The 27,111-nt window shown below is 31.5% G+C and overlaps 1 protein-coding gene across 1 annotated transcript; it reads right to left on the bottom strand.

Annotated features, from left to right (window-relative positions):
- Positions 1 to 942: 942 nt before the first annotated feature.
- LOC124366856 (pickpocket protein 19-like) lies at positions 943 to 26,873 on the bottom strand. The gene is made up of 10 exons (XM_046823456.1): positions 26,464 to 26,873; positions 19,888 to 20,091; positions 19,224 to 19,386; positions 18,641 to 18,786; positions 18,319 to 18,469; positions 14,654 to 14,909; positions 12,002 to 12,055; positions 11,211 to 11,388; positions 2,579 to 2,667; positions 943 to 1,192 (listed from the first exon to the last, which is right to left on the bottom strand). The coding sequence occupies exons 1-10, from the start codon at positions 26,871 to 26,873 to the stop codon at positions 1,047 to 1,049; spliced, it is 1,797 nt and encodes a 598-aa protein (XP_046679412.1). The 3' UTR covers positions 943 to 1,046.
- Between the last annotated feature and the right edge of the window lie 238 nt (positions 26,874 to 27,111).

Here is a 27,111-nt window from a genome sequence, read left to right as displayed (position 1 = left end):
GGGTAGATGTGTGCGTTACTATCACCAGTAAGCACGTGTGAACTTTGGTATTTCTTTCTATTGTGGTTCAAAAATTAAAAAAGAGGTTCCAGACTTAATTGTCACCCTGTATAGTATTTATCATGGCAACAAGATAAACTACTACAACATGTGAAACATAATTCATTTTTGAGCCACTGACAATTTTTTTTCAACATTTAACCTTCTTATATAATATGTACCTTAAATATGCCTAATTTCGATTCAAAATTAACATAGGGCTTCTCATATTAGATCATACAGACGACCTTAGGATTTCTTCACACTGACCTAAAATAATTCAAGTTTGCCTGACATTGGTATAGCTATTAATTCAAATATCATGGAATGTTACAGAGATATTTGTGTTATTTCATTGCTACTTATAATCACTGTTTTGCTCTTCTAATTCAAGGGTCCAAAATACTGTTCTTTTAAATTAATTCTAATTAATTATTCTGAAATCAAGACATTGGAAAATCTTTCAGTGACCATAATTATTTATCTCAGACATGTTTCTTACATCTGAGATAAAGGATACACCTATGGCGTTCTTAGAATTCATTAGGTAATTGCCGTTGGTAATTGCCGTAATTTCATGCCGTTGGTAACTGCTAGTAATAAATACAAATGCATATTGCTTGTGCAGTAAGGTATAGGATGTTTATAAAATTTGGATTGGAACAAAAATATTCAATATTTTGTTATATTTTTCCAACAGAGTTATTATGAGTTTGTTGCCAATCTACAATTTCAAAGTGGCATAAATTATGAATTTAGCATTTTGAAATATTATTAAGTAAGTTGTCATACAAAAATGAAAATAATTTCATCAATCTAAAACTGTGTTTATGTTTAAAACGTTACAATTAGGTACTAGTGCAGTGGGAAATGGTGGGAAACTAGCAAACCAAGTAATACATATTTAATGTGCCAATTCATTTAATATATTTTTGAAACCTATTACATATTCCAATACATTCATTACATGCTACACTAATATTGAACATCAGTCTATTATTAAATGACTATTCCAAAAACGGATGAACTAGTGTATTCTTGACAAAGAGAACAACATAAGTCTTGTAAGAGAGCTTACCCACGAATATGACAATTTCAACAAGTGTGAGAATACTGCAGCCCAGGAACAGGCTTGCCACTCCACCCACATCCACTGCAACATCCACCAATAGTGTTATAGTGTGGTTTCTACACATTACACACGTTCGCGTGCACGCACGTGCATACAACTTTTTAAACACAATTATTCATTTTTCTTAACTATTAAACCAAGAAATTAAAACATTTCAAACAGTTTTTGAGAGATTCAAAATGTTCTTGATTTTTTAAATCAGAGAATACATCAAATATGCACAGGAAGTTTTTGGAGTTTAAAACAAGAGAGCTATGGAACATTCCATAAGGTCAGAGGAAGTTGATAAACTAACTGCATCCTTTCCTAGTTGATGAAATGTAGTAAGACTCACATAAATGCAACAGTCTGTTCAAATCATTGGCAACAAATTGTTTAAAACCATATTCTTTTCAAATAATGAAGACTCATAACAAATTATTACATTATTTAAACGATTTAAAGGGAAATTTTTGAATGTGATTAAAAATTGTATAAAAAATGAAAGATTCTTTAAGAATATAGAACAGTGTTTTACTTCACTATGTTACAGTGTTTTAAAACAAACTTTTTGTATGTTACAATGAACTTTTAAGTTTTCTTTTTAAAAAAGACTACGTCACTTTACAGAAACAGTTAATGGTTTAATTTTCCCACAGATCAAGAAATCTTTGCAAATATTTGAACTAGATGTTCTGATCTTCATTACAATTTTAAGAACTTTGCAACTTGACAGAAAAAAGAAATCAAAACTCCACCAATCATCCGTCACCATAATGAAGATTACAGATAAGTTTATATATAATTTAAATATAGTTTAGTTTACATAAGCGTTAATCCAAATTTTGCTTAAAGCTATTTTTATGATTTAATAATTAAAACCTATATAAAAACAACTTGAAATAAAAATTAAATCATATCATATAAAAAGGTTATTAATATTAATATAAAAGTTAGAAATAAGTTATTCAGGAATTTAACAAAATTGGAATTGGCAAGACTGTATGAATAATAAATAAAACATTATTGTAAAATTTTGAAGAAATCTAATACAAAGAATGTATTCAAATGTCATCTGATATTAAAACCAATTAATAGAACAGTTAAAATAAATTTATAAACAAACTTAAAAAGCATTGTGGATAATTATGCAGGTGACATAAATATGATACAGCCTAACTGTTAAATGCCATGAATTATATAAAAAACAAACAAGGGCTCGGCTAAAACTTAAAACTGGCATCAAAAGAAAAATGAACACAAAGATTTTTCAAAAACAGTTGATCAATTTACCTATTGAAAAAGTAAAATCCTTATGCTGTATTATAGATATAAACCTTAATAAACCTTTGAATTGCATATTAAATATGTTGAGAAACAAATTTAAAAAATCGTGAATACAAGAAAACTTGAAATTGCCCAACTCACCTAAAAAATCTTCTGCACTAAACTGAGCCTTTTTGATGTAACTTGTTGCAAAAGGACGTTTGTAGATAACTTCAACCAAACACAGGGGCCTGTTAAATAAGAAAATAAAGTTATTTCTAAAAATATTCATTGTATATTCAGGAGTCTCCTCTTGTATGCGTACTACTCTTGAATTAATATTTCCTTAAATTAAAACAATAACAGTATTAACTTGTAATATTTGATCCATAAAAATATGGATGATTATTACTATGAGTAAATTACCAATTCATTACATAGACTAACCTATTAATAACCCAACACACAGTAATGTGTGTTTGAGTTTAGAGTTACTATGGTGGAGTTATAAATGTTTGAATCAAACTCAACCGTACTACTAACGATTTTGGGGAAGTTTTATTTTATCTACCTATTATGATCTGTCTTATATGTGAGATTAAATATAAAGTGATCTGCATTCTTCGTGACTCCTCAATTGAAAATAACACTTCTTTCAAACTTTGTGTGTTTGGGCAGATGGAGGCTTTTTATGAACACAATTCATCCTAAAATAGTTAACCAATTTAAATGAAACCGGCACATACATGCGGCTTAGAAATATCTTGGATATTTTTGTGAGCTAGAATAATATCATGACCACTTTTAAAAAGCCACTTACAAATTTGAACTCACAAATTGACTACGAAATGAAGGTTAGGATGTGATGAGTTTGTACTGTGACGTAGATGATCTTGAGCTAAGTTGTTCATGCACAAGATGAACTATTTAGCACTAATGCTGTAAGCTTCATATCGGTTTGTACAAAAGTTTGTGCAAATCTTTTTACTGTTGTTGAAGATGATACCATATAGTACTTCATTTTCCAAAATAATAAAACATGCTTCAAAGAATAGTTTTATTAATAATGTGGTAGCTCGGCTTGGTAATGGTACATGTATTGGCGTATTAGCATACACCTTCATTAGAGTAAAGCTTTTGGAAAATAAAGTTTCACCTTACTAATCTGGAGTGTTATTTTTAATTTTGTTCTCAAATAAATTTAGTAAATTTTCAAAGTTGAAAACTATTTCTGCTTTTGTTATATATAAACAAGTTCTTTAATTTTGATAATTCTCTTCCATGTGTATAGTTACATAAATTTAAAGTTCAAATTTCAAAATTCATTAAAGAGGTTATGCAAATCTATCTTATGTCATTAAAAACGATACTGTACTTGGTTTTTAAAAAGGTATTACCTGGATGTAGTTTAAAACAAATAACACTCTTAGGCAAAGTGCCTTAAAAACCAAACCAAAAATAGCATACAGGACTAAAAGAACTGTGTTTACATAAAAAGACATACTATATGTGAAAGTTAAAGGAAATAAGGACAATACAAAAAAGCGCTAGTAGAAAAGTCCGAAATGCTCAACATTGCGGTCTAAAAAGCTTCAAGATTCTTCATTTTTCCTAAGAAAATAGCAATTTTGTTATAACAGACTTTGTTAGGATAGAAATAATACAAGTAGTATAATAAAAAAAAAAATCAAAGTAAATAACATTAGTATGAAAATAACGGTAAAATTTTACAAAATAGGATTCTAATGTTGTTTTGTATTGGTAGATGAGAAGAGAAATGACTTAGTCTATAATACCCATTAGAATGAAGAAAATTAATTTTATACACACAAAATTATTATCAAACTATAAGCATATTTACATATAACTAAACAACATAATTAAACAAGTGTATACACTGTGGTTATACTCAAAGGATTATCTTACTTTGGTTTAATAAAATAAGAATATTAAAAGTAATAATACCAAGCAGAAAGACAATCCAAATAAATACATAATAATAATAACAATAAATAAATAATATAAATATATTAATATTTCTTTCAAAAAAATTTTAACGGTATAAAAAGGCACCTGAATAACAACACAATAATATATTCCTTAGACAGATAGGTAACATAGAATTTAAATTTTTATATTATCAACATTGGTTGCTAAATATTCGTGAACTGTATAGAATGTTCGATATTTTAACCATTTGCCAAGAATTATTTTGAATTTATAAAGATTGACATACCACACACTTTCTGAAAGTTTATTAAAAAGCTTCATTTTCAAATAACTATGGCTGTTTTTAGTTTTTTAAAGTATAACCTTACATAAATCTAACATATACCTATTTCTAGTCTTATATATGTACCTGAACATCTTCTCTAATTGTGTAGTTTTGTCTTTTTGTAAATGGCAACTATTACCCCGCAAGGTTATCCCATACACCTGATGAGAATGAAAAAGGCATAATAAAAATGTTCTAATAAACTATTACCAACACAGTTTTTTTTATTTACTCAAAAGGAAGATAACTCTAGCCAACCTTTTACAAAGATCCTTATATGGCTTTCCCAGTTTAACTTACTATCTAAGTTAATCTCCAGTAATTTGACAGGCTTAACATCATTAAATACATTATTTGATTCAAAGGGAATATTATACACTCAGTTTTAGTATCATTGAAAACTAGATTTGCATCATATTTAATATCTAAGATGCTTTGCATTTCTTCTTAGAGTTTTTAACGTTATTTTCATTGAGTTTTATTTTATTAAGTTTTTAATTCATGTTTTGTATGTTTCCATAATTCTTTTGGTAGGTATAGGATATTTTCTGTTTCTTTGTTTTTCTTAAACTTATCGTAACAAAATAAAACAAAATTTCTGAAGCTCTTAAAGTTATAGTTTATAATTTAATATTTAACTTCTTATAATTAATTATTGTGAGTATTTTTAAAACACAGCTCTCTTCAGGAGATGTTGTTAATAAATAAATAAAATAATTAAAGGCTTCTTCTGCTTTAGGAAAGTACAGAATAATAATCCAGTAAATTTCTAAAAGTGGTTGTTTAAATATATTAGCACTATTTTATGCAAAACTCCTGACTTTTATACTTCAATTTTCTGTTTTTCTAACAAGTTTATTTGCCAAGTTATATTCATGAGACTAGCCAAAACACGTGCATGACACAATTTTACATCTGCAGTTTTCTTCATTTTTATCAGTTATACTACTCTCCAAGCAATCTTCTTCTCTTTTTTTTTCAATCTTGTCCTACAACAGTACAGATTGTGAGACTGTTATAGATTCAAAAAATGTACAGATCAACAAATTTCTTAATTATTATGTTTACATAAAAATAACCTTATACAATTATGCTTAGGCTACATCATATGTTTTTGATAAACATGTAAAAAGTGATTCAAAGGAGCTAAAAAAATTGTTCAGATCAGAGTCCGGTGTATGATAGTGACTATTAGAAATTTTATTTTAGGAATCAACACTGCAGAAGCTTCAAAACCGAAAGGTGTACCATTACTTACATTCAAAACTTCAAACTTGATATAATTTTTAACATAAATACTGCTGTCACCCCATATAAGAGGAAGGTCCTTACTAAAATAACTTGCAAGCGTGTTACTTCCAGATACCGTTTAAGAGATTCATCTTCAGCCAGCCAATGTTCATTAAAAGTAAATTACATCAATTGGGATTGAAAGTCACTTAACCATACATTGAACATATCAAGATTATTTTTTATAGATTGTATATTTAAGTGGAAGACATTAAAATCTATGGCTTCTCGCCAGACTGCCATCATCAGAAACCATTAAACTTTGTATTTGATCAGATTTTGATTCAGTTGTGGGGCTCTTCACTGCACCAATGAATTTTTTTGTCAACCATTGTTTCCCTCGAATATTGCAATGTTGGACATGTCGGTTGTGCAAATCTCAAGTAGCTGTACTTGCTATAACCATACAATTATTTTAAAAAGTTTTATAAATTATTTTATAGCTAAATTAGTTTCGTTTATTTCAGTATTTACACACAACCAATAGACAATAGACAATCTTTCTTTATTTACACAATCATAGAGATCGGTATTGGCGCCAAAACAATGTTACATAAAAATGAAGTTCTATCTTGCGAGTGTTATCTTTAAGTCTTCCACTCCATGAATTCCTTTTCGCTACAGAAGGGATGATCTTCAAGCCATCGAAGGAGTTTTCCCTTGAAGGTCTTTCTCGTGTCTTGTTTGATGTGGTCTGGCAGGTTGTTGAAATACCGTGCTCCCCTGAAGGTTGGCTTCCTTTCAGAAAAGCTCAGGTGATGTGCTGGAAGTGAGAAATCTGAGGCATTTCGAGTGTTATATTGGTGATAATCTCCAAATTTTGGCTTGTTTGATGAGATTACTAGTAGAATTACCTCGCTTATGTAAAGTGCAGGTACTGTAAGTATTTTTTGCTCCTGGAATGCTCTTTGACAGTTGCTTTGAAATCCAAGGCCTGTTGAGCATCTTATTGTTTTCTTCTGCTGCAAGAAAACTCTTTCCATGTTGGAGCTAGTAGTTCCACCCCATGCTGCTATGCCATATCTAACATGTACCTCAAAAAGAGCAAAGTAGGCAATTCTTGCTGCAGATGTTCCGCATATTTCTTTTATCCTTCTTATGACATAGGTGCCCGATGCAAGTCTCTTGCACAGCACATCAACATGAGCCTTCCAATTGAGGTTCATGTCAAGATTGCAACTGCAAAGGTGATATCTATTGGGTATATACACTACTATAACTTGTTTGGGTTTAGTTTTTATATCTTCTATTTTTTGTGTAATGTTGTACAGAAACTCCTGCTATTCATTAAGTGACACACCATTTTATCCACTAATTATTACTAGTATATAATTTTTATTCAAAATTTTGTCTACAGTATTTTGCATTTCACAAAATTGTTTAATGTGTCTTCCTGGTTTTACAAAGGCAATCGTTTCAAGAGTTTTTTTGTTTAGTTTGATGGCCGAGTCTCTTCCATGGCTATCTGCATAGATTATTACTTTGTTTACATAAGTTTTCTGTTCTTCGATATGAACACACATATTATCTTGTGTTTTGTCATCTATTGAAAGCAATTCAAAGAGGTTTTCAGATAAGAAATGATTACTCTGACCTTTTCTGGTGTGTAATACATTTCTTTGGTGTTTATTTAGTTCTAAGAGGAGAATTAAAATTAAGATTGTAGATTAATCTATTGTCACTTTTGTCATTGTTCATGAATCCTTCTGAGATCTATTTATTAAAATAAATAACACTACAATTTTGTCTTTAAAAAGTAAATAAATATTTAGATGTGAACAGTATTAAGAATATCAATTCCTCTAACAGGCAAAAAGTTAGTGCTTTAAACCAGAATTGACACGTGAACGTCATTCACCAATTCAGAACTACATCCAATCAAAATTTGTTAAGAGATGCCAATGTTATCAGTCCGATGTCCCTGTATTGCCAGATAAGTTTCAATAGTCACTACCTGACAAACTCTAATATGTTTGGTCAGTGATAGTCAACTGGCAATATTCATTCAAATTATGAAAAATATCTACTAAAGTAATTGTAACTTGTTACAAGTCAATTGTAATATTATAACTAAAACTTTCTATTGTGCAAAAGTTATAAATAAAACAACTTTCTATATTTTTTTAGGTTACTGCATAAATATTTATAAGTTATTCTAAATCAAATGAAACAAAATTTTAAAAATCTATCATTTCCTTTTTTATTTGAAATTTATAGTGTCTCTACCAGATGTAAAATATTGTATTATTATTCATTTATGTTAGCTCAATGTAAACAAACAAACACATGTTCCTAAAAATATAAAAAACAATGATTATTAATCTCCTCCATCACTATTCCAAGTCATATATTGTTTTCCTAATAATGCTAAATAAACCTGTTATGTAAAATGAACTTTTATTTATGTCTCCTCAAATTTAATAGATGCACAAGTCCACCACACAAAGCCACAATACAAATCCCAATTTATATTATACTGCACATCAGTTGTATTCAATTTGCAGACGACAAGTGTTATCCAAAAGCTTTTAGTGGAGAAACTATCACTTTGTCCTTATTCAACATCCAATGGTACAGGTCATCATATGAAGTCAGACAAAGAAAACATAATACAAGACAAGAAGTTTTTTTCAAACGTAAACTTATTGAGGTCTCATATATTATCGAATTAACTGCTATGTCAATCTTCTGTTATAGTTAGGCTATGTTACCTACCAATATTGAAAAAGAATTACATAGGACGCAAACAAATTTAACAAACAAAACTCAGTGACATGTGTTATTTAATGCTCTTGATTTTGTACAGCAAGGACGTAGCCAATGAGGGGGTCTAAGGAGTCTGAATCCCCAAATTTTTTCAATTACTTTTTTGGTTAATGATTATTATTATTTAAATAATTCGGTATTCATGACATGTACTGCTGAAAGATTACTCTCAACAAAGAAAGGGGTCAAGAACTTTTCAAGAAACAAAATGGGGCCATACTCTCTGTCCACTACGGGAAAATATCAGTTGTTTGGACAACCCCAAAATTTCTTCCTGGCTATGTTCTTGCTGTTCAGTGATTTTGCTTCGGTTCATTCTCACTAGTCTGGCATGTATGCTGTAAGTATGTATTCAGATATTGCTTGAATATTTTGATTTGAAATAACCTCTCCTTCAGGATTTATAGAAACTGACTTATTAAGGTTAAGCGATCAGAAAACTATGATGATCTAGTCAAGTAAAACATTTGACAACAGAACAAGTCGTATATCAAAGGGTTCAATCATTTAACTATGATCCAGAGCGAGCGGCCAGCAGCTGCACAGACCAGATATGTAGTGTTTCATTTTTGTAATTTAACAACGACAAATGTCTGAAATCCTTTTATTCTTGGAAATATCCATCATTTACACTACATTTTAAACCTAGAATTAAGTACTGGTACTGTCCCTTAAGTACAACATCAAGGTCAATAACATCACCTTTTTGTTTTGCAAAATTACTTGGCTCCAAATTTGGTTGCCTCATGGCAGTAATTCTTGGCAATGTTGGTCTAACGTTTTGGTTCTTCACAACTAGGGTTCTCCAAAATTACGAAATGAATTTCAGTTCGGGGAATGAAATAAAATTACCATGCTCTGTGCGGGATTAATTGATTAACTTATTTACTTTATTGCAGAAAAGTACTGTCAAGTACTTAGGCATGATGTTGGACTGAAAGGTTGATGTGACTTGACCACACACAGTATCTGGCTGTGTAGATATGCTTTAAGATAAAACAGAACTGTGGCATGTACTATTCAGACCTACGATAAGAGAAGTTTACCATTGCCTAGTATAGTCAACACTACTGTCTGTGGGAAGGAGCACCAGCTGATAGACTTGCACTGTTTAGAGTATAACACAGAGTCCTCTCTGTTCATGTAAATTGAAAATTTTGTATATGGAATTCCATACTAGACTTAAACAAACAATTGTACTTAATGGTTATAGTTCTTGGAGAGTTTTTAATCTCACTTGATCACGAATACTGCACAAGAACTCGAATGATGGAAACAGAATAGAAGCCAGGAACTGGTAAGACACTTGACCACACACAAGTTTCATACATGGTCCCTAGGCCTGCTCCTCATATAGTCACAGAACACACTAACAGGGCACAAGCACATTGATGTTCTGAGTGCATAGCCCACAATACAAACACTGAATGAATGACAGCTTTCAATATGGGCCATGTCTTTGTCACAGTAAATCTGATGTAAATCAGCTAGTTATTTTTTTATTTAAATAAGTTTGATGTCAATAGATTTGTAATAAAATTCTTTAAACACTGTTATTCTTGTAATTCTTGAGAAAAATTTGCATGTTCTTGAGATACTCAATGCTTAAAAGTTTTAATGACCGCCGTTTTGAAAATACAAAAGATAATTTCATGATATATTTTTCAGTAACTGGCCTTGTTATTATAAACATCTGAACTAAATTTGGTATAATTTAATTAATTAGTTTTTAAGATATTATTTTTTTAATAAAAACACATAAAGACAGACAGATGGGAAACTAAACATTGGAGACTCATGGTCATACAGTGAAGTATGTCTGTCTTGACCTGAGCAATAACGTGGTATACCTTTGTCCAGAGAATTGCGGGACACTCTGTATAACTAATGTGGACACTGTTATTTCTCTTATTTTTAGTTAAGATTACATCACAGACATTATTGAACCTATAGAAATGCATATTCAGGACAGAAAAATAAGTTAATACTAATATTCTATCTCATTATGTTAATAAATTAAAAGAGTAAATATTATTTTAGTATAACGTATTATTATTATTACTTCCTTCAAGTGTAAGTCAGGTGAGTTTAACATTATAAGTATTAGCACCCATCCTATAATTTCTTTCCTTTTCTATTTATATAATTATTTTCTACAATAGCATCAATGTAGCTGATATTGAAAAAGAAGAAGCACGTCATAACTGGATAAAGATTTATTAACAGAGTAACTTGTGAGTTGAAACACCTGTATTCCAAACTCACCTATGTTTCAAATCAGGTCAACTGTCTGTCATACTGAGGATAATCCCTATTGATTATCCTCAACATCTTTTAATCCTGTTTTCCAATATAATTCTAATTTGTTACTTTATTAAACTTGAATAGCAATGTTTGAACACAAATCCTCTGAACTATAGATAAAAGCTTACTATTGGAATATACTTTTATCTATGTATCTACCTTGAACTGCCGATATGACCATTCATCTCTTCGGCTGGAACTTCAGTGATATCCGTCTCGTAGGTGGTGTACGAGCATGGACTGATACATTCACACCACATCGTCAGGGGTACACTCCAATCAGGGTAACTTATTCCTGCGTATTCTTCTTCAGCTGCTATTGGGTTCCTCAACTGAACTGAAAATAATTAGTGATGTTTTATTGGTGAAATAAAGACGAAACATAAAAATATAAATTAATATAGCAGTGTGATGTGATAAAAATCTGTGATAAATTGAAATCCTGTTAAACGTAAACACAAAAACACATTTTAAACAAGGAAGTAGCCAGCAAGGGGATTCAAGGGATTCAAACCCCTCCCAAATTGTCAGTTTTCTTCAATTACTTTTTTAGCAAATGATTATTATTATTAAAATAATTTACTATTGCAGACATGCACTACTGAAAGATCCTTCTCAACATTGAAACGGGTCAAGAACTTTCTAAGAAACAAAATGGGGAATGAGTATTACTACGGAAAATATCAGTCATCTTGACCCCCCCCACTCACAAATTATTTCCTTGCTATGTTATTGATTTTAATTTAATTTATATTTGTAATTTTGCTGTTTCGTAAATATTTCAATGATAACAATTATTTTTATATATTCATGACTTTCACTACATTAGGTTAGAAATATGTAGTTTACATTATACTAAAATAAATTGCTTGTATACAAGTGGGTGAATCAAAGTCTGAAGCCTCAGACAATGTGGCCACCCATACATAATCTGTTGTCTGCCTACTCACTGTTAATGGACGCCAGACAATCAAGATGTTGAAGACCACAAGTCTCTTTATCTCCTGCAAACCAGGTTATTATTAGTGTCACACTAATTTTATACATAGACTAGGAACTTACAACACACTTTGTTCATGTAAATCATGGAGAAAATGCTATTTTATAAGATGTTCAACTATATTATAATAGTAAGTGTAAATTAGAAAGTAAGCAAAGTATAAATGTCATAAGTATTACATGTATGAACTTCTTTATAGACATGTTTTTCTGTGTTTCAGGTGAAATAATAAAATATAAAGTTTTTGTGTAAACTTATATTGGAACACACAACATATTTATTTATTTGTTGCACTGATTAAATAAATTGCTTGATAATTATTAATAGTAGTAATAAAATAGAAGTAATAATGAAACTCAAGCAATACCAGCAATAATTATAGAGGTCTTGATCAGGTTATCAACAATTGCAGGTGTTATCTAATGCAGACAATGCAGTAGTGTCCTAGTGACCAAGTGCCTATCCTGACCACCCTGATCAACCTGAATAACCTGATCATTCTGACGAATCATCCCCCAGCACCCCTTCTACCATTACTGGTCCTCCAGCAGGATCTCCATGGCTGTTGTTGTACAGCATTCCATTGCTTCTGTAATAACTTTGTAACCTTGTCTTTATACTTTCTACAAAATGTTAGTTTCATTTTAATTTACTAGCTTGACCAATTTATAGCCCTTCACTAATGATGCCTCACTATCATAGTATCTGTAGCTTCTAGTTCTCTGTGCTTAGAATGAGGTGGCATTCTAAGAAATATTCCTAGTATTTCTGTTCAATTGTTTTCTCTGGTTTTATTATTATCTTTTAATTATTTTTATGGTCTTCTCTTTAAGTAAGTGGAAGTAGAATGTGGCGTATTTATTAAACACAATGTTCGCTTCATTGATATGGTTTTGTTTATTTTACTTCATTATAATGAATTTATTTGTGCTGATGGATCTTTCTGTTGAAACATATATCGTCTAGTATTTCTCTTTTTTTTCAAATAATGTTAGTTTTATATTTTTAAAATAAATAAATAAATATATATATATATTATACATATATATAAGTCTGTGAGTGATGCACAGAAGGGTTGCCTATAGGGAAAGAGACCTCGTGCCGTGTTGTGGTGCTTGCGTCTGACGGTGCCTGGAGTCAGCACGTGCTTCCTTTAGCCCTCCCAGATCTTCTCTGCAAAATCTCGTACACCCTTCTCAAACATTTTAAAGGCATCTCATGTCAATGATCAATCTCTTTATGGCCATAATAATGAATTTGTTTCAATTTTTGAACCATTTCCTTTTGATATTATTCTAATTTCAGAAATATGGCATAAACCCCACCTAAGTGACAGAAGTGTTAAACTTGCTTTTAACCTATACAAAAATAAACGCTTGCATAAAGGTAGTAGGGAAGTGGCTGTGTACATAGGGTCACTCTTCTTGTCTATGTTGTCCTATCATCCGATACATCCAGAGGTTGGCCAGAATAATGTTTCTGCATGTCTGTCTTAATGAAATGCACATAGTTGCTCTCTGTAACAAAGCTCCCCATCTGGGCTACTTAGCTGAGTTCGAACATGAACTAGGTTTTTGGCTCACTACATTGTTATATGTTGTTGTGATGGGAGATTTTAATATTGATTTACTCGGACCAGTTACTTCTGATCAAAGTTTTTTTATCTAATATGTTTTACTTATGCAAAATGGCCATACTTCCTCTGCAAGCCATACTGAGACTGGTGACACCTTGTTTGGTATCATCACTGTCTTTGACCAAACTCTGGTTGCACACTACAAGCAACTACTTAATCCTGGTCATTTCAAACACAACCTTATTTTTCATGCTTAAAACTACAAACTTCCAAGATGAAACCAAAAATTATATACAAGTTACAAAAATACCAATCATGTTTCAATTTCTTTGTTTGTAACAAATCCAAACTAATTTATTCTGTTACTATCCGTCAAAATTGTAAATGAGTTATCATATTAAATATTTTTTGTTCCATATCTGTGGTTTCATTATGATAATTAATTGTTACTTTGCAATGATAATATACGGTTATTAATTTTGTAACACCATATGTCATGAGTACTCACTTATTTTATATAATCTTACCATTTCAAATATTATTTGCATGTGTTTTTGTGGCATCCAATGATTTTTGTAGTTTGTTGAACCCCATGTTAAAATATTGTTGCAATAAAGCATCTTAAATAAATTCTTAAATGAATTTGATTTTGATTTGATTTCATCTTGTATCTTTTATCAATAATGTTATATTTGATTGATGGTTGCCTTTAAGCTGTCAACGTTTACTGAAAACTAGTTAATTCTTTTATAGAACTAAAACTTCAGTGTGTGTCTGTGCATTTGTGTGTGTGTGTGTGTGTGTGTGTGTGTGTGTGTGTGCACGCGTACACACTGGTGCATCTTTTAAAATTATGTATGGTATTATTTATACATTTAATATTGTAACAGAATGTTTAAGTCCAATATTTTTCATTGTTGTTACACTGCCACATCCTAAATTTATTTGACAGCAAACACTAATCTGAGCTTAATAATGTTAGAAACAATTTTATATGACTTGTTGAAAACTTGACAACAAACCCACTATTCTCTTTCGTGTAGTAAGGTAAGCAGCCACATCTTCTCAAGATCTCATCCTGGCGACACTTGAAGAAACATGTGTTAATACTAATATCACTGTCCATCTGGCAACCCCTGTAAGGAGTCATGATGTGCTTGAGATTTGCATCGGATTTCACGGTGGTGGGCAGCACACTGATACGAGAGTGAGTCCAGTTTTTCCAAAACACATTCATCTTGTGTGGAATCTCGGGATAAGAGCTGGGATCGTGGACCATAATCTAAAACATGAACATTGTCTGAAACTGTTTGAAAAAAAGCTTTTTTACAGGAAACAGTCATGCAGGAAAGGTATATAACTGAGAACCTTCCTCTATTATCAGCATATCTCAGTTTGGAAATTTGCATAAAAGGTTATTCTCTGAGGTGGATAACAACCAGACCCGTGCTGGCCCGGGGGGACAGGGGGACGTGTCCCCCTGCGCCCTCGCCTTAAAGGTAAACCGGCGCCCTCTTGAAACTAGACGAAAAACTATGATTTTGTATCATAATTAATTTTAAACTTATACAACGTTTGTAATATTTCCTATTGCGAGATACTGGAGTCTTAAAACATGTTTAATTATGTTATTTAATAACTAACAGAAAACTATGTCGACGCCCTTGTAATCTAGTAATCGCAAAAAATATTTTCCATGTGAAGAGAGGGTTGGCACACCTGCTTACTGATACAGCACAAATACTTCCTTCAACGATCACATTTTTGGTTTGCTCCAAGAGGCACAAGTATTTTTAAAGGAATCATTAAAGAGACAACAGTTTTATTCAGCAGAAAATCCTATTTTAAACTCGGCGCTATTGGTGCTACACGTTGGCGGAGTAAGAATGATGCTACCACTAAGATATTTGGCAGGATTGATAATTGGACAACAAGCACCCCACTTGACCCTTCACATCAAGCCAAACATGTATTCCATGAACTGACTGTAGCATTACAAAAGATTTCCTGAATTTAACACTACAGTCAGGAGAAGTGCAACAGGACTTCTTAGTAAGTTTCTAGAGTTTGAAACAACAGTTATTGCAATGACCTTCCTGCAAATATTTAAAGTTACTACACCGTTATCAGACTACCTCCAAATGAAGAATCTTGACTTTGCTCAAGCCTGGAGGCTAATAGAGTCAGCAACTGAAAGACTGAAAGACCTGCGAAATAGATTTTATGAAACTCTAGAAGCAGCACACACATTCGTTAGGAAATTCAATGAGAAGATCGAGGCGTCCTCAAAATTTGAGGATCTGAAAGATTTGATGATGGAAACTACATTCAAAAAGTCAAGGTCAAGGAAAGTAAAAAAAATGGCCGGTGAAAAATGTAGTGATGAAAGTGTTGCCTCTTCTCCTGAAGATACTTCTTTCAGGATAACTGTCTATAACTGTGTTGTAGATACTATAATACAAACGATGGAAACTCGTTTTTCCAAGCATAAACTGTTGTATTTAGACTTAGCTGTCTTCAACCCTAGAAGATTTGAAGAAATGAAGGAAAAACTACCAGAAAATGCGTTGGAAAAAGTAAGTGAGTTAATTCAATTTGTAGACAAAGATAAACTAAGGGAAGAACTAATAACGTTCATGAGTGTTTGGCCGAGCATATGCAGGAAGTCGATTGAGCAGGATTATTCTACCGGCAATATTGAAAGTTCTGAGAACATCCAGGAAACGGAAAACACGGAAGAAGTCTTAAATCCACTTGAAGTTGATGAAGGAACAGTAGGTGAAGAGATCGTGGACTTCTCAGATTGCACAGTGAAACAAAAGTGTAACTCGTGTATCAAATGTGCATTTGAAGTAATAGTAGACTATAACATATATTCTCTTCAATTCACAGAACTGTATAAAGTATACAAATATTTACTAATGATTCCACTAACACAGGTGTCTTGTGAAAGAGTATTTTCGAAGTTAAAGTTAATAAAGACGAGATTAAGAGCAACAATGACTGATGAAAATTTAGAAGCATTTGTTTTGATGCACACGGAGAGAGAGATATTGATTAACATTGACTCAAGTGTGGTTATTGATAAAATGTGTGAATCGAACTCTGAAATGAGAAGACTTTTGATCGTCTAGTTCAGTACTGTATTGAGTCAAGTTTATGCTGTATGATTATGATTGTCCCATTATTGAGGATTTTTTTATATATTTCAAAGTGAGAATAGTATGTCTTTATATTACTTAATTAACTTCAGTAATTAGGGTACTGAGTAAAACATTTTGTTTTTAACGTTACATGCTATGAATAAGGGAACGTTGAAACATGATTCAGTATTTAGTTTAAGTCGAGGTTTTATGATTTTTTAGACATTTCAACTTGTTTACTTTTTTTACTTTGTATTCATTAATTGATTTTAAGTAAATGTTTTATCGTTGGAACGTTATTTACTAACTGAGAAATGTTGAAATTTTACTTTTTTCTTATTACTTAGGTGGTTATTTTGTTATCATTCTCAGCAGTGTCCACAGTTTTTACTTTTCTATATTGATTAATAAATAACATTTACAAATGAGTTAAAATGTTGTTTAAAATGTAACATGTAATCCTTGCCGAATTGCTGACTGATCGGGTCTACACATTTGCGCAGTGGCAGTGGGCGATTCTATAACGCAGTCATGTTGGGGGAGGGTAGGAAAGAGGCGATGCTTGAAAACATAAACAACTTAATTAGTTCAAAGTGTTTGCAACTAACTACCATTTATTTATTTTCCTTTTTCGAGGTATATACGTTCAAATTTATTGATTTTATTCTTATTTTTTAAATTGATAATTCACAAAAATAAGCAATGTTCATTCAGTACAATTTGTAAGTGTCAAATAAGGTAAAAAACGCAGATTAAAGTGGTTTATTAAATTTTTTTGTATCTTTGATTTGTGTGCATTATTTGTAATATTTTTACAATGAACAGGTCTTTGCTAAAGTGTAAATTGTCTTTGTTACTGCTTGAAGAAAAATGTGCTTCATGTAGCTTAAAAACACGTTTTTAGGTGTTTATTTTTTCAAAAATTCCCGGGGGGGGAATCCCCGGACCCCCCGCCAACCTGAATATTTCATACGCCCCAGACCCCCGGTGTCCCAGTTGGTTGGCGCCCTCACCACCCCTGTCCCCCGCCCTTTCGACGTACCCAGCACGGGCCTGATAACAACAAGCCAAGAATGAGCAGGATTCTGAGAAGAGACCCTCCTATTATTTAATCTGTTGTGTTGGTTGTTATTTAATCTTAGACTCTGATTGCTCCTTATCTCTACCAATGATAATTAATCTGCTCTGGTTCCACTAGACCTACTCTATTACAACTTCCAACTGTAAAGGAAAGTTCAAAATATCTTGGCTTCTGATTGCTCCTGATCTTTAGAATTTATTCTCTTTTAATTTTGATTGAGGACAAACTCTAAATCAGATATCTGCAATAAAATTTTTAGAAATTTGGGGATTTAGATGGTCAAAGTTAAGACTAGACAAAACAATAAATTATTATATCAAATCCTATTACAAGTATAGTGTAATATTTCTAATAACTTATCTTATTATAAGTAAAACAGCTTAATTTCATCTTTAGAACTTTATATTTGTTGAATAATTTTTAGGGAATGCTGGTTTATTTTGAAGTTGAATATGTGTTACACTTACTGAATAACCTTTGTCCTTCTTACTCTTCTTTAGAGCTTCGTGTTCAATTGATTTCAACTCAAATGAAAGACCACTGCCCCTGCCTGCTGCATTATTTCTCAAGCACTCAAGTGATCCATCCGGTAACTCCACAGGGGGTACTGTGGGAACACTACGACAGAAACTTCGTGATTAACCATTGGAATCATAATCTTACATTTATATTTTTTTATTTCTTAAGAGATTAAGACAAATGAAATTATAATTATTTAAGAGATCCAAAGTATTTAAATTGACTTCAGGGTATCTGAATGAAACCCATAGTTTAACAATGTGTACTCACTAATTCAAAGTCCTTTCTGCAGTTTTGCTGTTGAACGAGAAGCAAAATCCCTCCTCTGTCACTTGTATGCGAAACAACAGCTTACATCTGATGGGGCGGCCGCGCCATTTGCAATTCTCGATAATGTCTGACAAATGTGGCCTTACCTTAAGCAGATTTATTAATCATTTTATGTTATAAAAATATCACTCAAAATATTTTTAGTGTATGATATCAATAAAAATTCACGCTAACTTTATTGTAAATGGACTAATTCAACAATATTAGAGCACCAATTTTAACGGTGGTTTAGAATTATGCTCCTCAGACAATATAGTTTGAAAACAATGAAAATAAAACTTAATGTAGAGTAATAAAGATTTTAATACACCATAATTCTATTATTTACTATCAAATTGCATAGGATATGTAACAAAAAAGCAAAACTTTATTGATGTCCTCGAAACATATGATTTTTTAATCGTACTTTTCTTTTTAGAACTCTTGTCCTTTTGAAAGTACCTAATGCAAACCTGTATGTGTGTGTGTGTGTGTGTGTGTGTGTGTGTGCATTGAGATCAGTATAAAAAAATAAAATATTTACCTTCAACATGACATTATATATATCCATAGTCGGTATAGTATAAGCAGAATGGTTCAGAACCTCTATAAAGTACTGTGGAAGATGATAAAATGGATAATTCATTAGGTCCAGAGCAATCAACGTGTTCTCAAACTTCTCAAAGTCCTCAACAGTCATTGTCTTCCTGTTGGAATAAAGAAGATAATAATACTAAAAATAATATGAATATGATCTACTTGCATTAAAAATTGGACTTGGAACCATTATACAGTAAATTATAATAGCGGTATAAACACAAAACTGTGCAATCAGGGAAAAGACTATGTTTTTAAATAAAACTGTTTTTTTTTTAACTATAAGTAAAATACTTGAAATAAGAGAAATGTTTTCCTTTATTCACATACTTATCTCGTATTGTCTGAATGGGGTTTTTTCTAAACACAAACGTGACAATCTGTCAGCTCATTCACAGTCGATTTAACTCTAAAATGTGACTTTGAATTTATAAAGAATTGGAAGGGTGTTTTTTCTAATGCTGCCTCACTCTATTTGCAGTAACAGGTAAATAATTTTCTAAACACACATGACTATGTGAGCATATATGAAAAATGAGCCCTGATCTAATCTGATCCATGTGAATCGGTGTTGGCTCGCATAATTTTACAAAAAAGTCACTTAAACTTACTTTGCTAGAAGATTATGCACTCTGCTCCTCATCAGCTTAGAGTTGGGACATACAGTTACTGCAGGGAAGTCAATGTTCTCCAGGGAGTAGCTAGGGTTGTCCACTATCACTTCCACGCTGCTACGCGACACGAGATGGGCGAGGTAGCAGGTGTAGCCACTGACCAGTAGAGAGGTCACAGCAAACAGACATCCCCAAAATATTCTGGTCACAGTTGCAAGACAAAAGAATTGAATTAAAACTACTATATAAAAGCATTGAACATTTGTGATTTACATGAATTTGAATGCTATAAATGGAGAAACTTGTGAGAAAATTAGATATATAAACATATTCTAAGCAATAAATTAAAATTTTATTTTGCCTAGTAGTAATAGGGCCTGTTTTTCATTGGGCTAGAGCTGAATCTGGAAAAAGAAATGCCAAGAACTTAGCTAAGAAAACTTTTGGGGGGGTTTAGGCTGGCTCTAAATGAAAGTAAAACACAGCATATTTTATTTACTTTACAACCTAACCAGTACAATTATTTGCCAAGTGTAAAACTGTTGGGAATTGTTTTAGACTGTAAACTTACTTGGTCAGATCACATTAATCAAGTTTGTGCTAGATTATCTAGAGTGGTATTTTTGCTGAGACAACTAAAGAATTTTGTACCTAAAGAATATTTAAAAAATTCCTATTTTGCTTTTTTCAATAGCATACTTTTATATGGCTTACTCTTTTGGGGAAATGGAATTGGTATTGATAGAGTTCTTATAATACAAAAGAAAGCAATAAGAATTTTAACAAACTCAGAAAGAAATACTAACTGTAGACCTTTATTTATTCAAGAATCGATTCTTACTGTAATAAATCTGTATATATACACAAGTTTAGTTTATGTAAAGACAAAGTTAAATGATTATGTTCTCAGAGGTCATGTGCACTCTTATAATACAAGGAACAGGAATTTAATAGACACAAATTACTGTAGGTTAAGTAAAACCCAAAAGAATTTTGAATATATGTCCATTACTTTGTTTAATAAACTTGACCGCAAGGCAAATACAGTAGAGCTGAAACAGTTTAAACGTGTTGTTTTCAACTGGCTGGTAATAAATCCTTTCTATTCAATCAATGAGTACCTGAACTGTAATAATGTAGACTTTAAGTTTTAAAGAGGCCTAATTAATAATGTTTTTTAATCTAAATTTTATCTTGTTATTTATTTTATATAGTTTTATAATTATTGTTAACTATTTATTTGTTATTTTTTACTCCCTAATCACTCAACATCTGCTGTTTTTATTGTTATGTTTTAAACATCCTTGTTATCTGTTATTTAATATAACTTTTATTGTGGCTCTTGTATGCTTCGTATCTGAATGTTAAATAATATGTTCTGACTTTATAATGGATCATGTTGATGTTGTTGGTAGCTCAGTAGGACAATCTCTGTTTGTTTTTTTTCTTATCTCATTATAATGCCATATGTTTATTATTGACAATGTCCATTGCTCACAAGGCTTAAAGACAATAAATATATTCTATTCTATTCTATTCTATTCTTAGGCAACTGATTTTCCAGTAGTGGGCAGAGAGTAAGGCCCCATTTTGTTCCTTAAAAAAGTTCTTGACCCGTTTCTTCTTTTGAGAACGATCTCTCAGCAGTATATGTCAGTAATACTGAATTATTTAAATAATAATAGTTTTTTACTAAAAAAGTAATTGCAAAAATTGAAAATTTGGGGGGTGGGTCTGGACCTTTTGGACCCCCTCGTTGGCTACGTCCTTGAGAAATGCTGATTTGAAGTGATTCCCTTTGAGTGGTAAGTATATCTATGCTATAAATCTCATTTCCATTTTCCACCCATTTTTTGTACCTTTATGAATAAATACATTTCATATTATCAAATTTTGACTGATATATAGGGATGTGGGGTTAAATGCAGCTCATCATACCATGTGTTTTCTTTCAAAGTGCCATATTTTGTCATTGGTTTCATTTTAAAATTTACATTACAGAATAAGCAAAAGTGAATGACCTTTGGGGATGAAAAATCCCAGAACTTACTGCTGTTTGTAAATAATCTAAAACCCAATTTAAATGTTTTGGTCCATATATGATCTTTTTAAAGGTTCCTTGAAATGAAGAATGAAATTAAATGAAACATTATTAATTTTAATAGACATAGTTTAGGGCATGTGACCCTTTCTTACATTAAATCTGCTTCATAATAAAAATGGAGAAATTCTAATAATTGTGCCACACATAATAACACTACCCACACATGAAAATATCCGTCAGTAGTACAGTAGTACTTTCAATGTTTTTAAGCATAGTACACAATTTTGATGTATATTATACAAATTAAACCTGTATATTTATTTGTATTTATTATCATCACTATAATAGTTCTTTCTACAGAATCAAAGTTTATCCACATTTCAATTATAATTACTAATTGTTATTGTGATATATATCCATCAAAGGGGGATTCTAGAATCAATTATGTGTTCTGTCAAAAGAAAGTAACAAAGAATGCATTGGCTTTGATAGACTGTGACCCCTACAGGACAGTAGTAGCTTGTTGTCTTCAATTTTGTTATTAAAAAGCTTGCGAAAATTAATAAATAGCATACATAAATAGATAACAGTTTTTCAGAACTGTTTTAAATACAAATGTTTTGCTAATCTAAGAAAATTTTACTTATCTTCACTACTGCCTGAGTGTCTGTCAATCTGTCCTCACCATATTTTGAGAACAAATTTACCTCTATACTTGAAATATTGCAAGAAAGTTGTTTACTATACAGGCAGCACTAAGTATAAGAATAAGAATAAGAATAAGAATAAGAATAAGAATAAGAATAGATTTATTTCCTTTTTTTTATACAATGGTACAGTATTATACAAAACAGTAAATTATTTACAAAATTAATATAACCAATGAGTTCTTACCTATAAACTTAACTACACATTATACTCGTACTATATTTAAAAATTTACAAATATGGATAAAAGGAAATCTAGGGCCTCTTAGGCAATGCCTGTTTGAGTTTCCTACAATTTAAAATTAACAAAAAAAAAAATCTCAGCTAACAGAGAGGAAAAAAAATTATACTAACTTTAAAAACAAACGGTCAACTTTACTTGAATTGTTGCCATACCTAAACTTTGCAAAAACTTTCAACAAACAAACAAAATCGGTTAAAAAAAGAATTAATAAAAAATAATTATTAATCATCGACATCATTGTGAATTTATTATTTTGTAATATTTTGGGAAAATACAGGCTGTAGTCAGTTTTTACCATAAAAACTACTCATTTGTCACTATATTAGGTTTACTGCTGTATATTAAAAAGAAAATCAACACTATATTTACTTTCTACAAGATAATCATTTAATTTTTTTTTTTAAAGTGAATTTGTGGATGAATTTTTTATATTGTCTGGTAATTTATTAAACATGCGAGGCGCGATAAAGTTGTAAGTTCTAGTAAAGTATGCATTGTTTGGTTTGGGAACCAATGAAATTGCTACAGTTTCTAAGTTTTGTTCTATACTTATTTGCTGGTTGAGGATTGATACCACTCCTAGAGTAAAATGAACATATTACCTTATAAGCAAACAAATGATAAAGTTTGAGAATTTTAAGTGTTTTAAAAAGCGGGCTTGTATGTTCAAATTTATTTTTAAGACACATCAATTCTTAATATATGCTTTTGCTGTATGTATATTATGTCTAAGTAAGTCTTATAAGTACTACCCCAAATCACTATTCCATATTCCAACGACTTTGAAACCAACGAAAAAATATAACATATGCAAAAACATCAATATCACATAAGTTCCTTAAAAAATAAAAAATATCTTGTTATGTTGTTTTAATTTAGCCCTTAATTTAGTTATGTGTGCTTTCCATGAAACATCACTTTCTAATATAACACCATAAGTATTTTATCTCATTTGTGGGATTTGACAAAATGTGCACTCATCTCTTAAACACGTTCCCATACAATTATTTCAAGGCAGAACGCACACATGTATCTAACTTTTTTGAAGACAGTTGGGTTTTGTTTTAAGGTTAAAAGTAATAAAATTTGGTTTTTTCTGAACTCAAGACCATACAATTAGTTGAAAACCACCACTTTAATGCTTTAAGATCTTCCTCCATTGCTATTTCTACTGTATTCCACTCAAGTCCTTTGTAAGACAATGCCGTATCGTCAGCAAAAGATGTCAAGTTACCCTTAAATGTAGCTCCGCACAAATCATTTATATAGATTATAAACAATAATGCACCCAATACCGAACCCTGCGGAACACCACTTGTTATCTCACCCAAGTTACTCATAACTGAACTTACTTTAACACATTGTTTTCTCTTTAAAAGATAGCTCTCAAACCATTTTATGAACAATACCTCTAATACCACACGAATTAAGTTTGTCCAGAAGAATTTTATGATTAACCGTATCAAATGCCTTCCTAATGTCCAAAAATAATCCTCCCACGCACTTCCCTTCATTTAAACCATTGTGTACATCAGTCATTAAAATTAATTAAAGCATGCTCGGTATTTAGCCCAGATCTAAATCCAAATTGGTTGCAGCTAAAAAAGTTTGTTATTTTGCAAAAAAACCTATTATTCTTTTTTTTCATTAATTTCTCAAATATACCTTGGAGAAACATGACAACAAGGATATTGGCCTGTAACTGTTACATTGTGTTTTTGGATCCATTCTTGTATATAGGTATCACTACAGCAAGTTTAAGTTTTTCTGGAAAAAACTCCAGTAGTAAAACTTAAGTTTATGATATACGTTAGAACATCAATAATTTTAGTTTTTATTTTCTTCAATAAGACAGAAACTAATTCCATCTACACCTGCAGCACTGTTGTTTTTTAGAGAATCAATTGTAAGTATAATCTCTTGTGGTATTACTGGTTCTAAATATATTGACTTTCTTTCTATTCTATTTAAAAACTGGTTTTTATAAGGCAGATTTAAGAAATTATTACTGATTTGTGAATTTAAATTTATTTGATTTACTATATCCAAAAGAAAGAGTTAAATTCATTAGCTACTACCAAAGGGTTCATCAACAACATCATCATCATTAATTTGAACTTTTATCTGACAATCATTTTCTCTTCCTTGACCTGTTAATTTATTCACTAATTTCCATGTAGATTTCGAGTTTCCTTTACTTTGCTCAAATTGATATTTGTAATATTTATTTTTGAGGTCCTTAATATCTATTTTTAACTTATTTCTAAACGCTGTAATAATATTTTTTTAATTCCACATTTTGAGAGTGCTTCTTTACTAATTTAAATAGATGATTTCTTTTCTTTATTTTCATGCAAATGTAATCATTAATCCAAGGCTTGATTTTAGTGAAAGATGAATAATTAGATTTAACTTCAACCTTACTTTCAATTATGAACGTCTCCAATACGTCAAAAAACTTATCGAATGCAGATGACGCATCAAGCCGACCATACACCGGTGTCCAGTCAGCGTTTGTCTATCAACTGTTCCAAACGTTTGTAATCCAGTGCGGCAGCGAGGAGCGGAGGGACGGGGAGGCACAGCTCCGCTCCCCTCCGCCCCTCCCAACACGCACACTTGTACTTGCACGAGTGAGTGGTCAGTTATGTCCAGATGCCTAACACTTGCTTCTACATTTACAACACCTTTATCAGAAAGCCTAACAAAACACATGATCTATACAAGTTTTTGACTCATTAGTTATTCTAGTTGGTTCATTTCAAACAGTTTTCTAAACCATTAATTGCCATAAAACTTACTGTATTCATACGTTGCTGTTTTAAAATTATAACAATCCAAAATATTTATATTTACATCTCCGACCCACAATAAATTTTTTAATATTTTTAAAAGTATTATTCATTCTGCTGAACAACATTTTCATATCATCAACAAAAACATCCGCTGTAAAGGACTGCAATCTATAAATAGCGATCAATGAAAACTTTTTACCCATTATTTCAAACGACAACAGGAGCAAATCAGCTGATTGACAAGATAGATCTAATTTACTACATTTATCAATGACTTTTTAAATAAATTGCTATACACACCCGCCCTGTGTTGTTCATTACATTTAAAATATACATTATAATTGTTTAAATGTATAATTAACTTCATTAGAATTTATCCAAATTTCAGATAAAATTATTATGTCAGGAGAAAAATTGTTACTTATCATTTCAGCTGAAAAATAGATCAAAGTTTGCTCTTATGCTTCTAATATTCTGATGAAATATTACTACATTATTTTCCATTTATTGTTTACATAAAATGTAAAAAACCTGAATCAAGAATGAAACAGATATTAATAATAAGGCTATATCTCAGAAAATTAAATACTATTAAAGTACAAACTATATATAATCAGATAAATAAAAATTGCATTTTAAATAATTTCTTGGTTTATAAATTTTTCTTAGAAAAAAATCAAACTAAGGTATAATAGCTTAGTAATACACGGTAACTCAAAATTGATCTTTGGAAGGTGATTACCATTATCGTTACAACCTACAGGTTAGCTATGTCAGCCTGACAGGTCACCTGAATCACTGGACTCTTCTCTTCTTTGCGCATGAGGATCTTCCCGTTGCGGACCCACAGGAACCTGTATCCTTTGTCCTTCTTTGCCTTCCTCGCCTCCGCGAACAGTCTCCGCCTTGTAGGTGAAAGGGACTCGTTCAGGTACACAGGCTGATCCATTGTCAAGTTCATGTGTCTGGTCGAGAAGTTGGATTTCACACGACGTTTCTTCAGAAGTTTCCTCCTTGTCTAGACGTCTAACAAACTTCACTATTATACCAGGTGGTGGACTTCCAGGTTCAGATCGTCTCCCCAGTCGATGACAGGCATCTATCATCGAGTCAGTTATATCCATATCCAAACCTTTCCCGACATCCTTGATCACTTGCACAACATCCTCATTCTTGCTCTCAGGAAACTCCATGGATTTCGACCGCGTTCAGCCTCGAGTATTGCTCCATGTCTTCGATCTTACGCTCAAGCTCAGAAACTTTACGTGTTAATCTATTGTTTTCTGCTATTATTTCATCTACTATCTTCAAACATTTTATCAATGGACTCCTTATGCTCAATCACTGACCTCGTATTTTCTTCCAATTTTTCATTCATGTGTTCGTAGGCCTTATTAAAGTCCGCCTCTTGCTTTTTCTGGTTATCAGCGA

This window comes from Homalodisca vitripennis, chromosome 7 (genome assembly GCF_021130785.1).
Source record: "Homalodisca vitripennis isolate AUS2020 chromosome 7, UT_GWSS_2.1, whole genome shotgun sequence".
In the NCBI taxonomy this organism is placed as follows: Eukaryota; Metazoa; Arthropoda; class Insecta; order Hemiptera; family Cicadellidae; genus Homalodisca; species Homalodisca vitripennis.
This window is presented reverse-complemented; position numbering and strand designations above follow the sequence as displayed.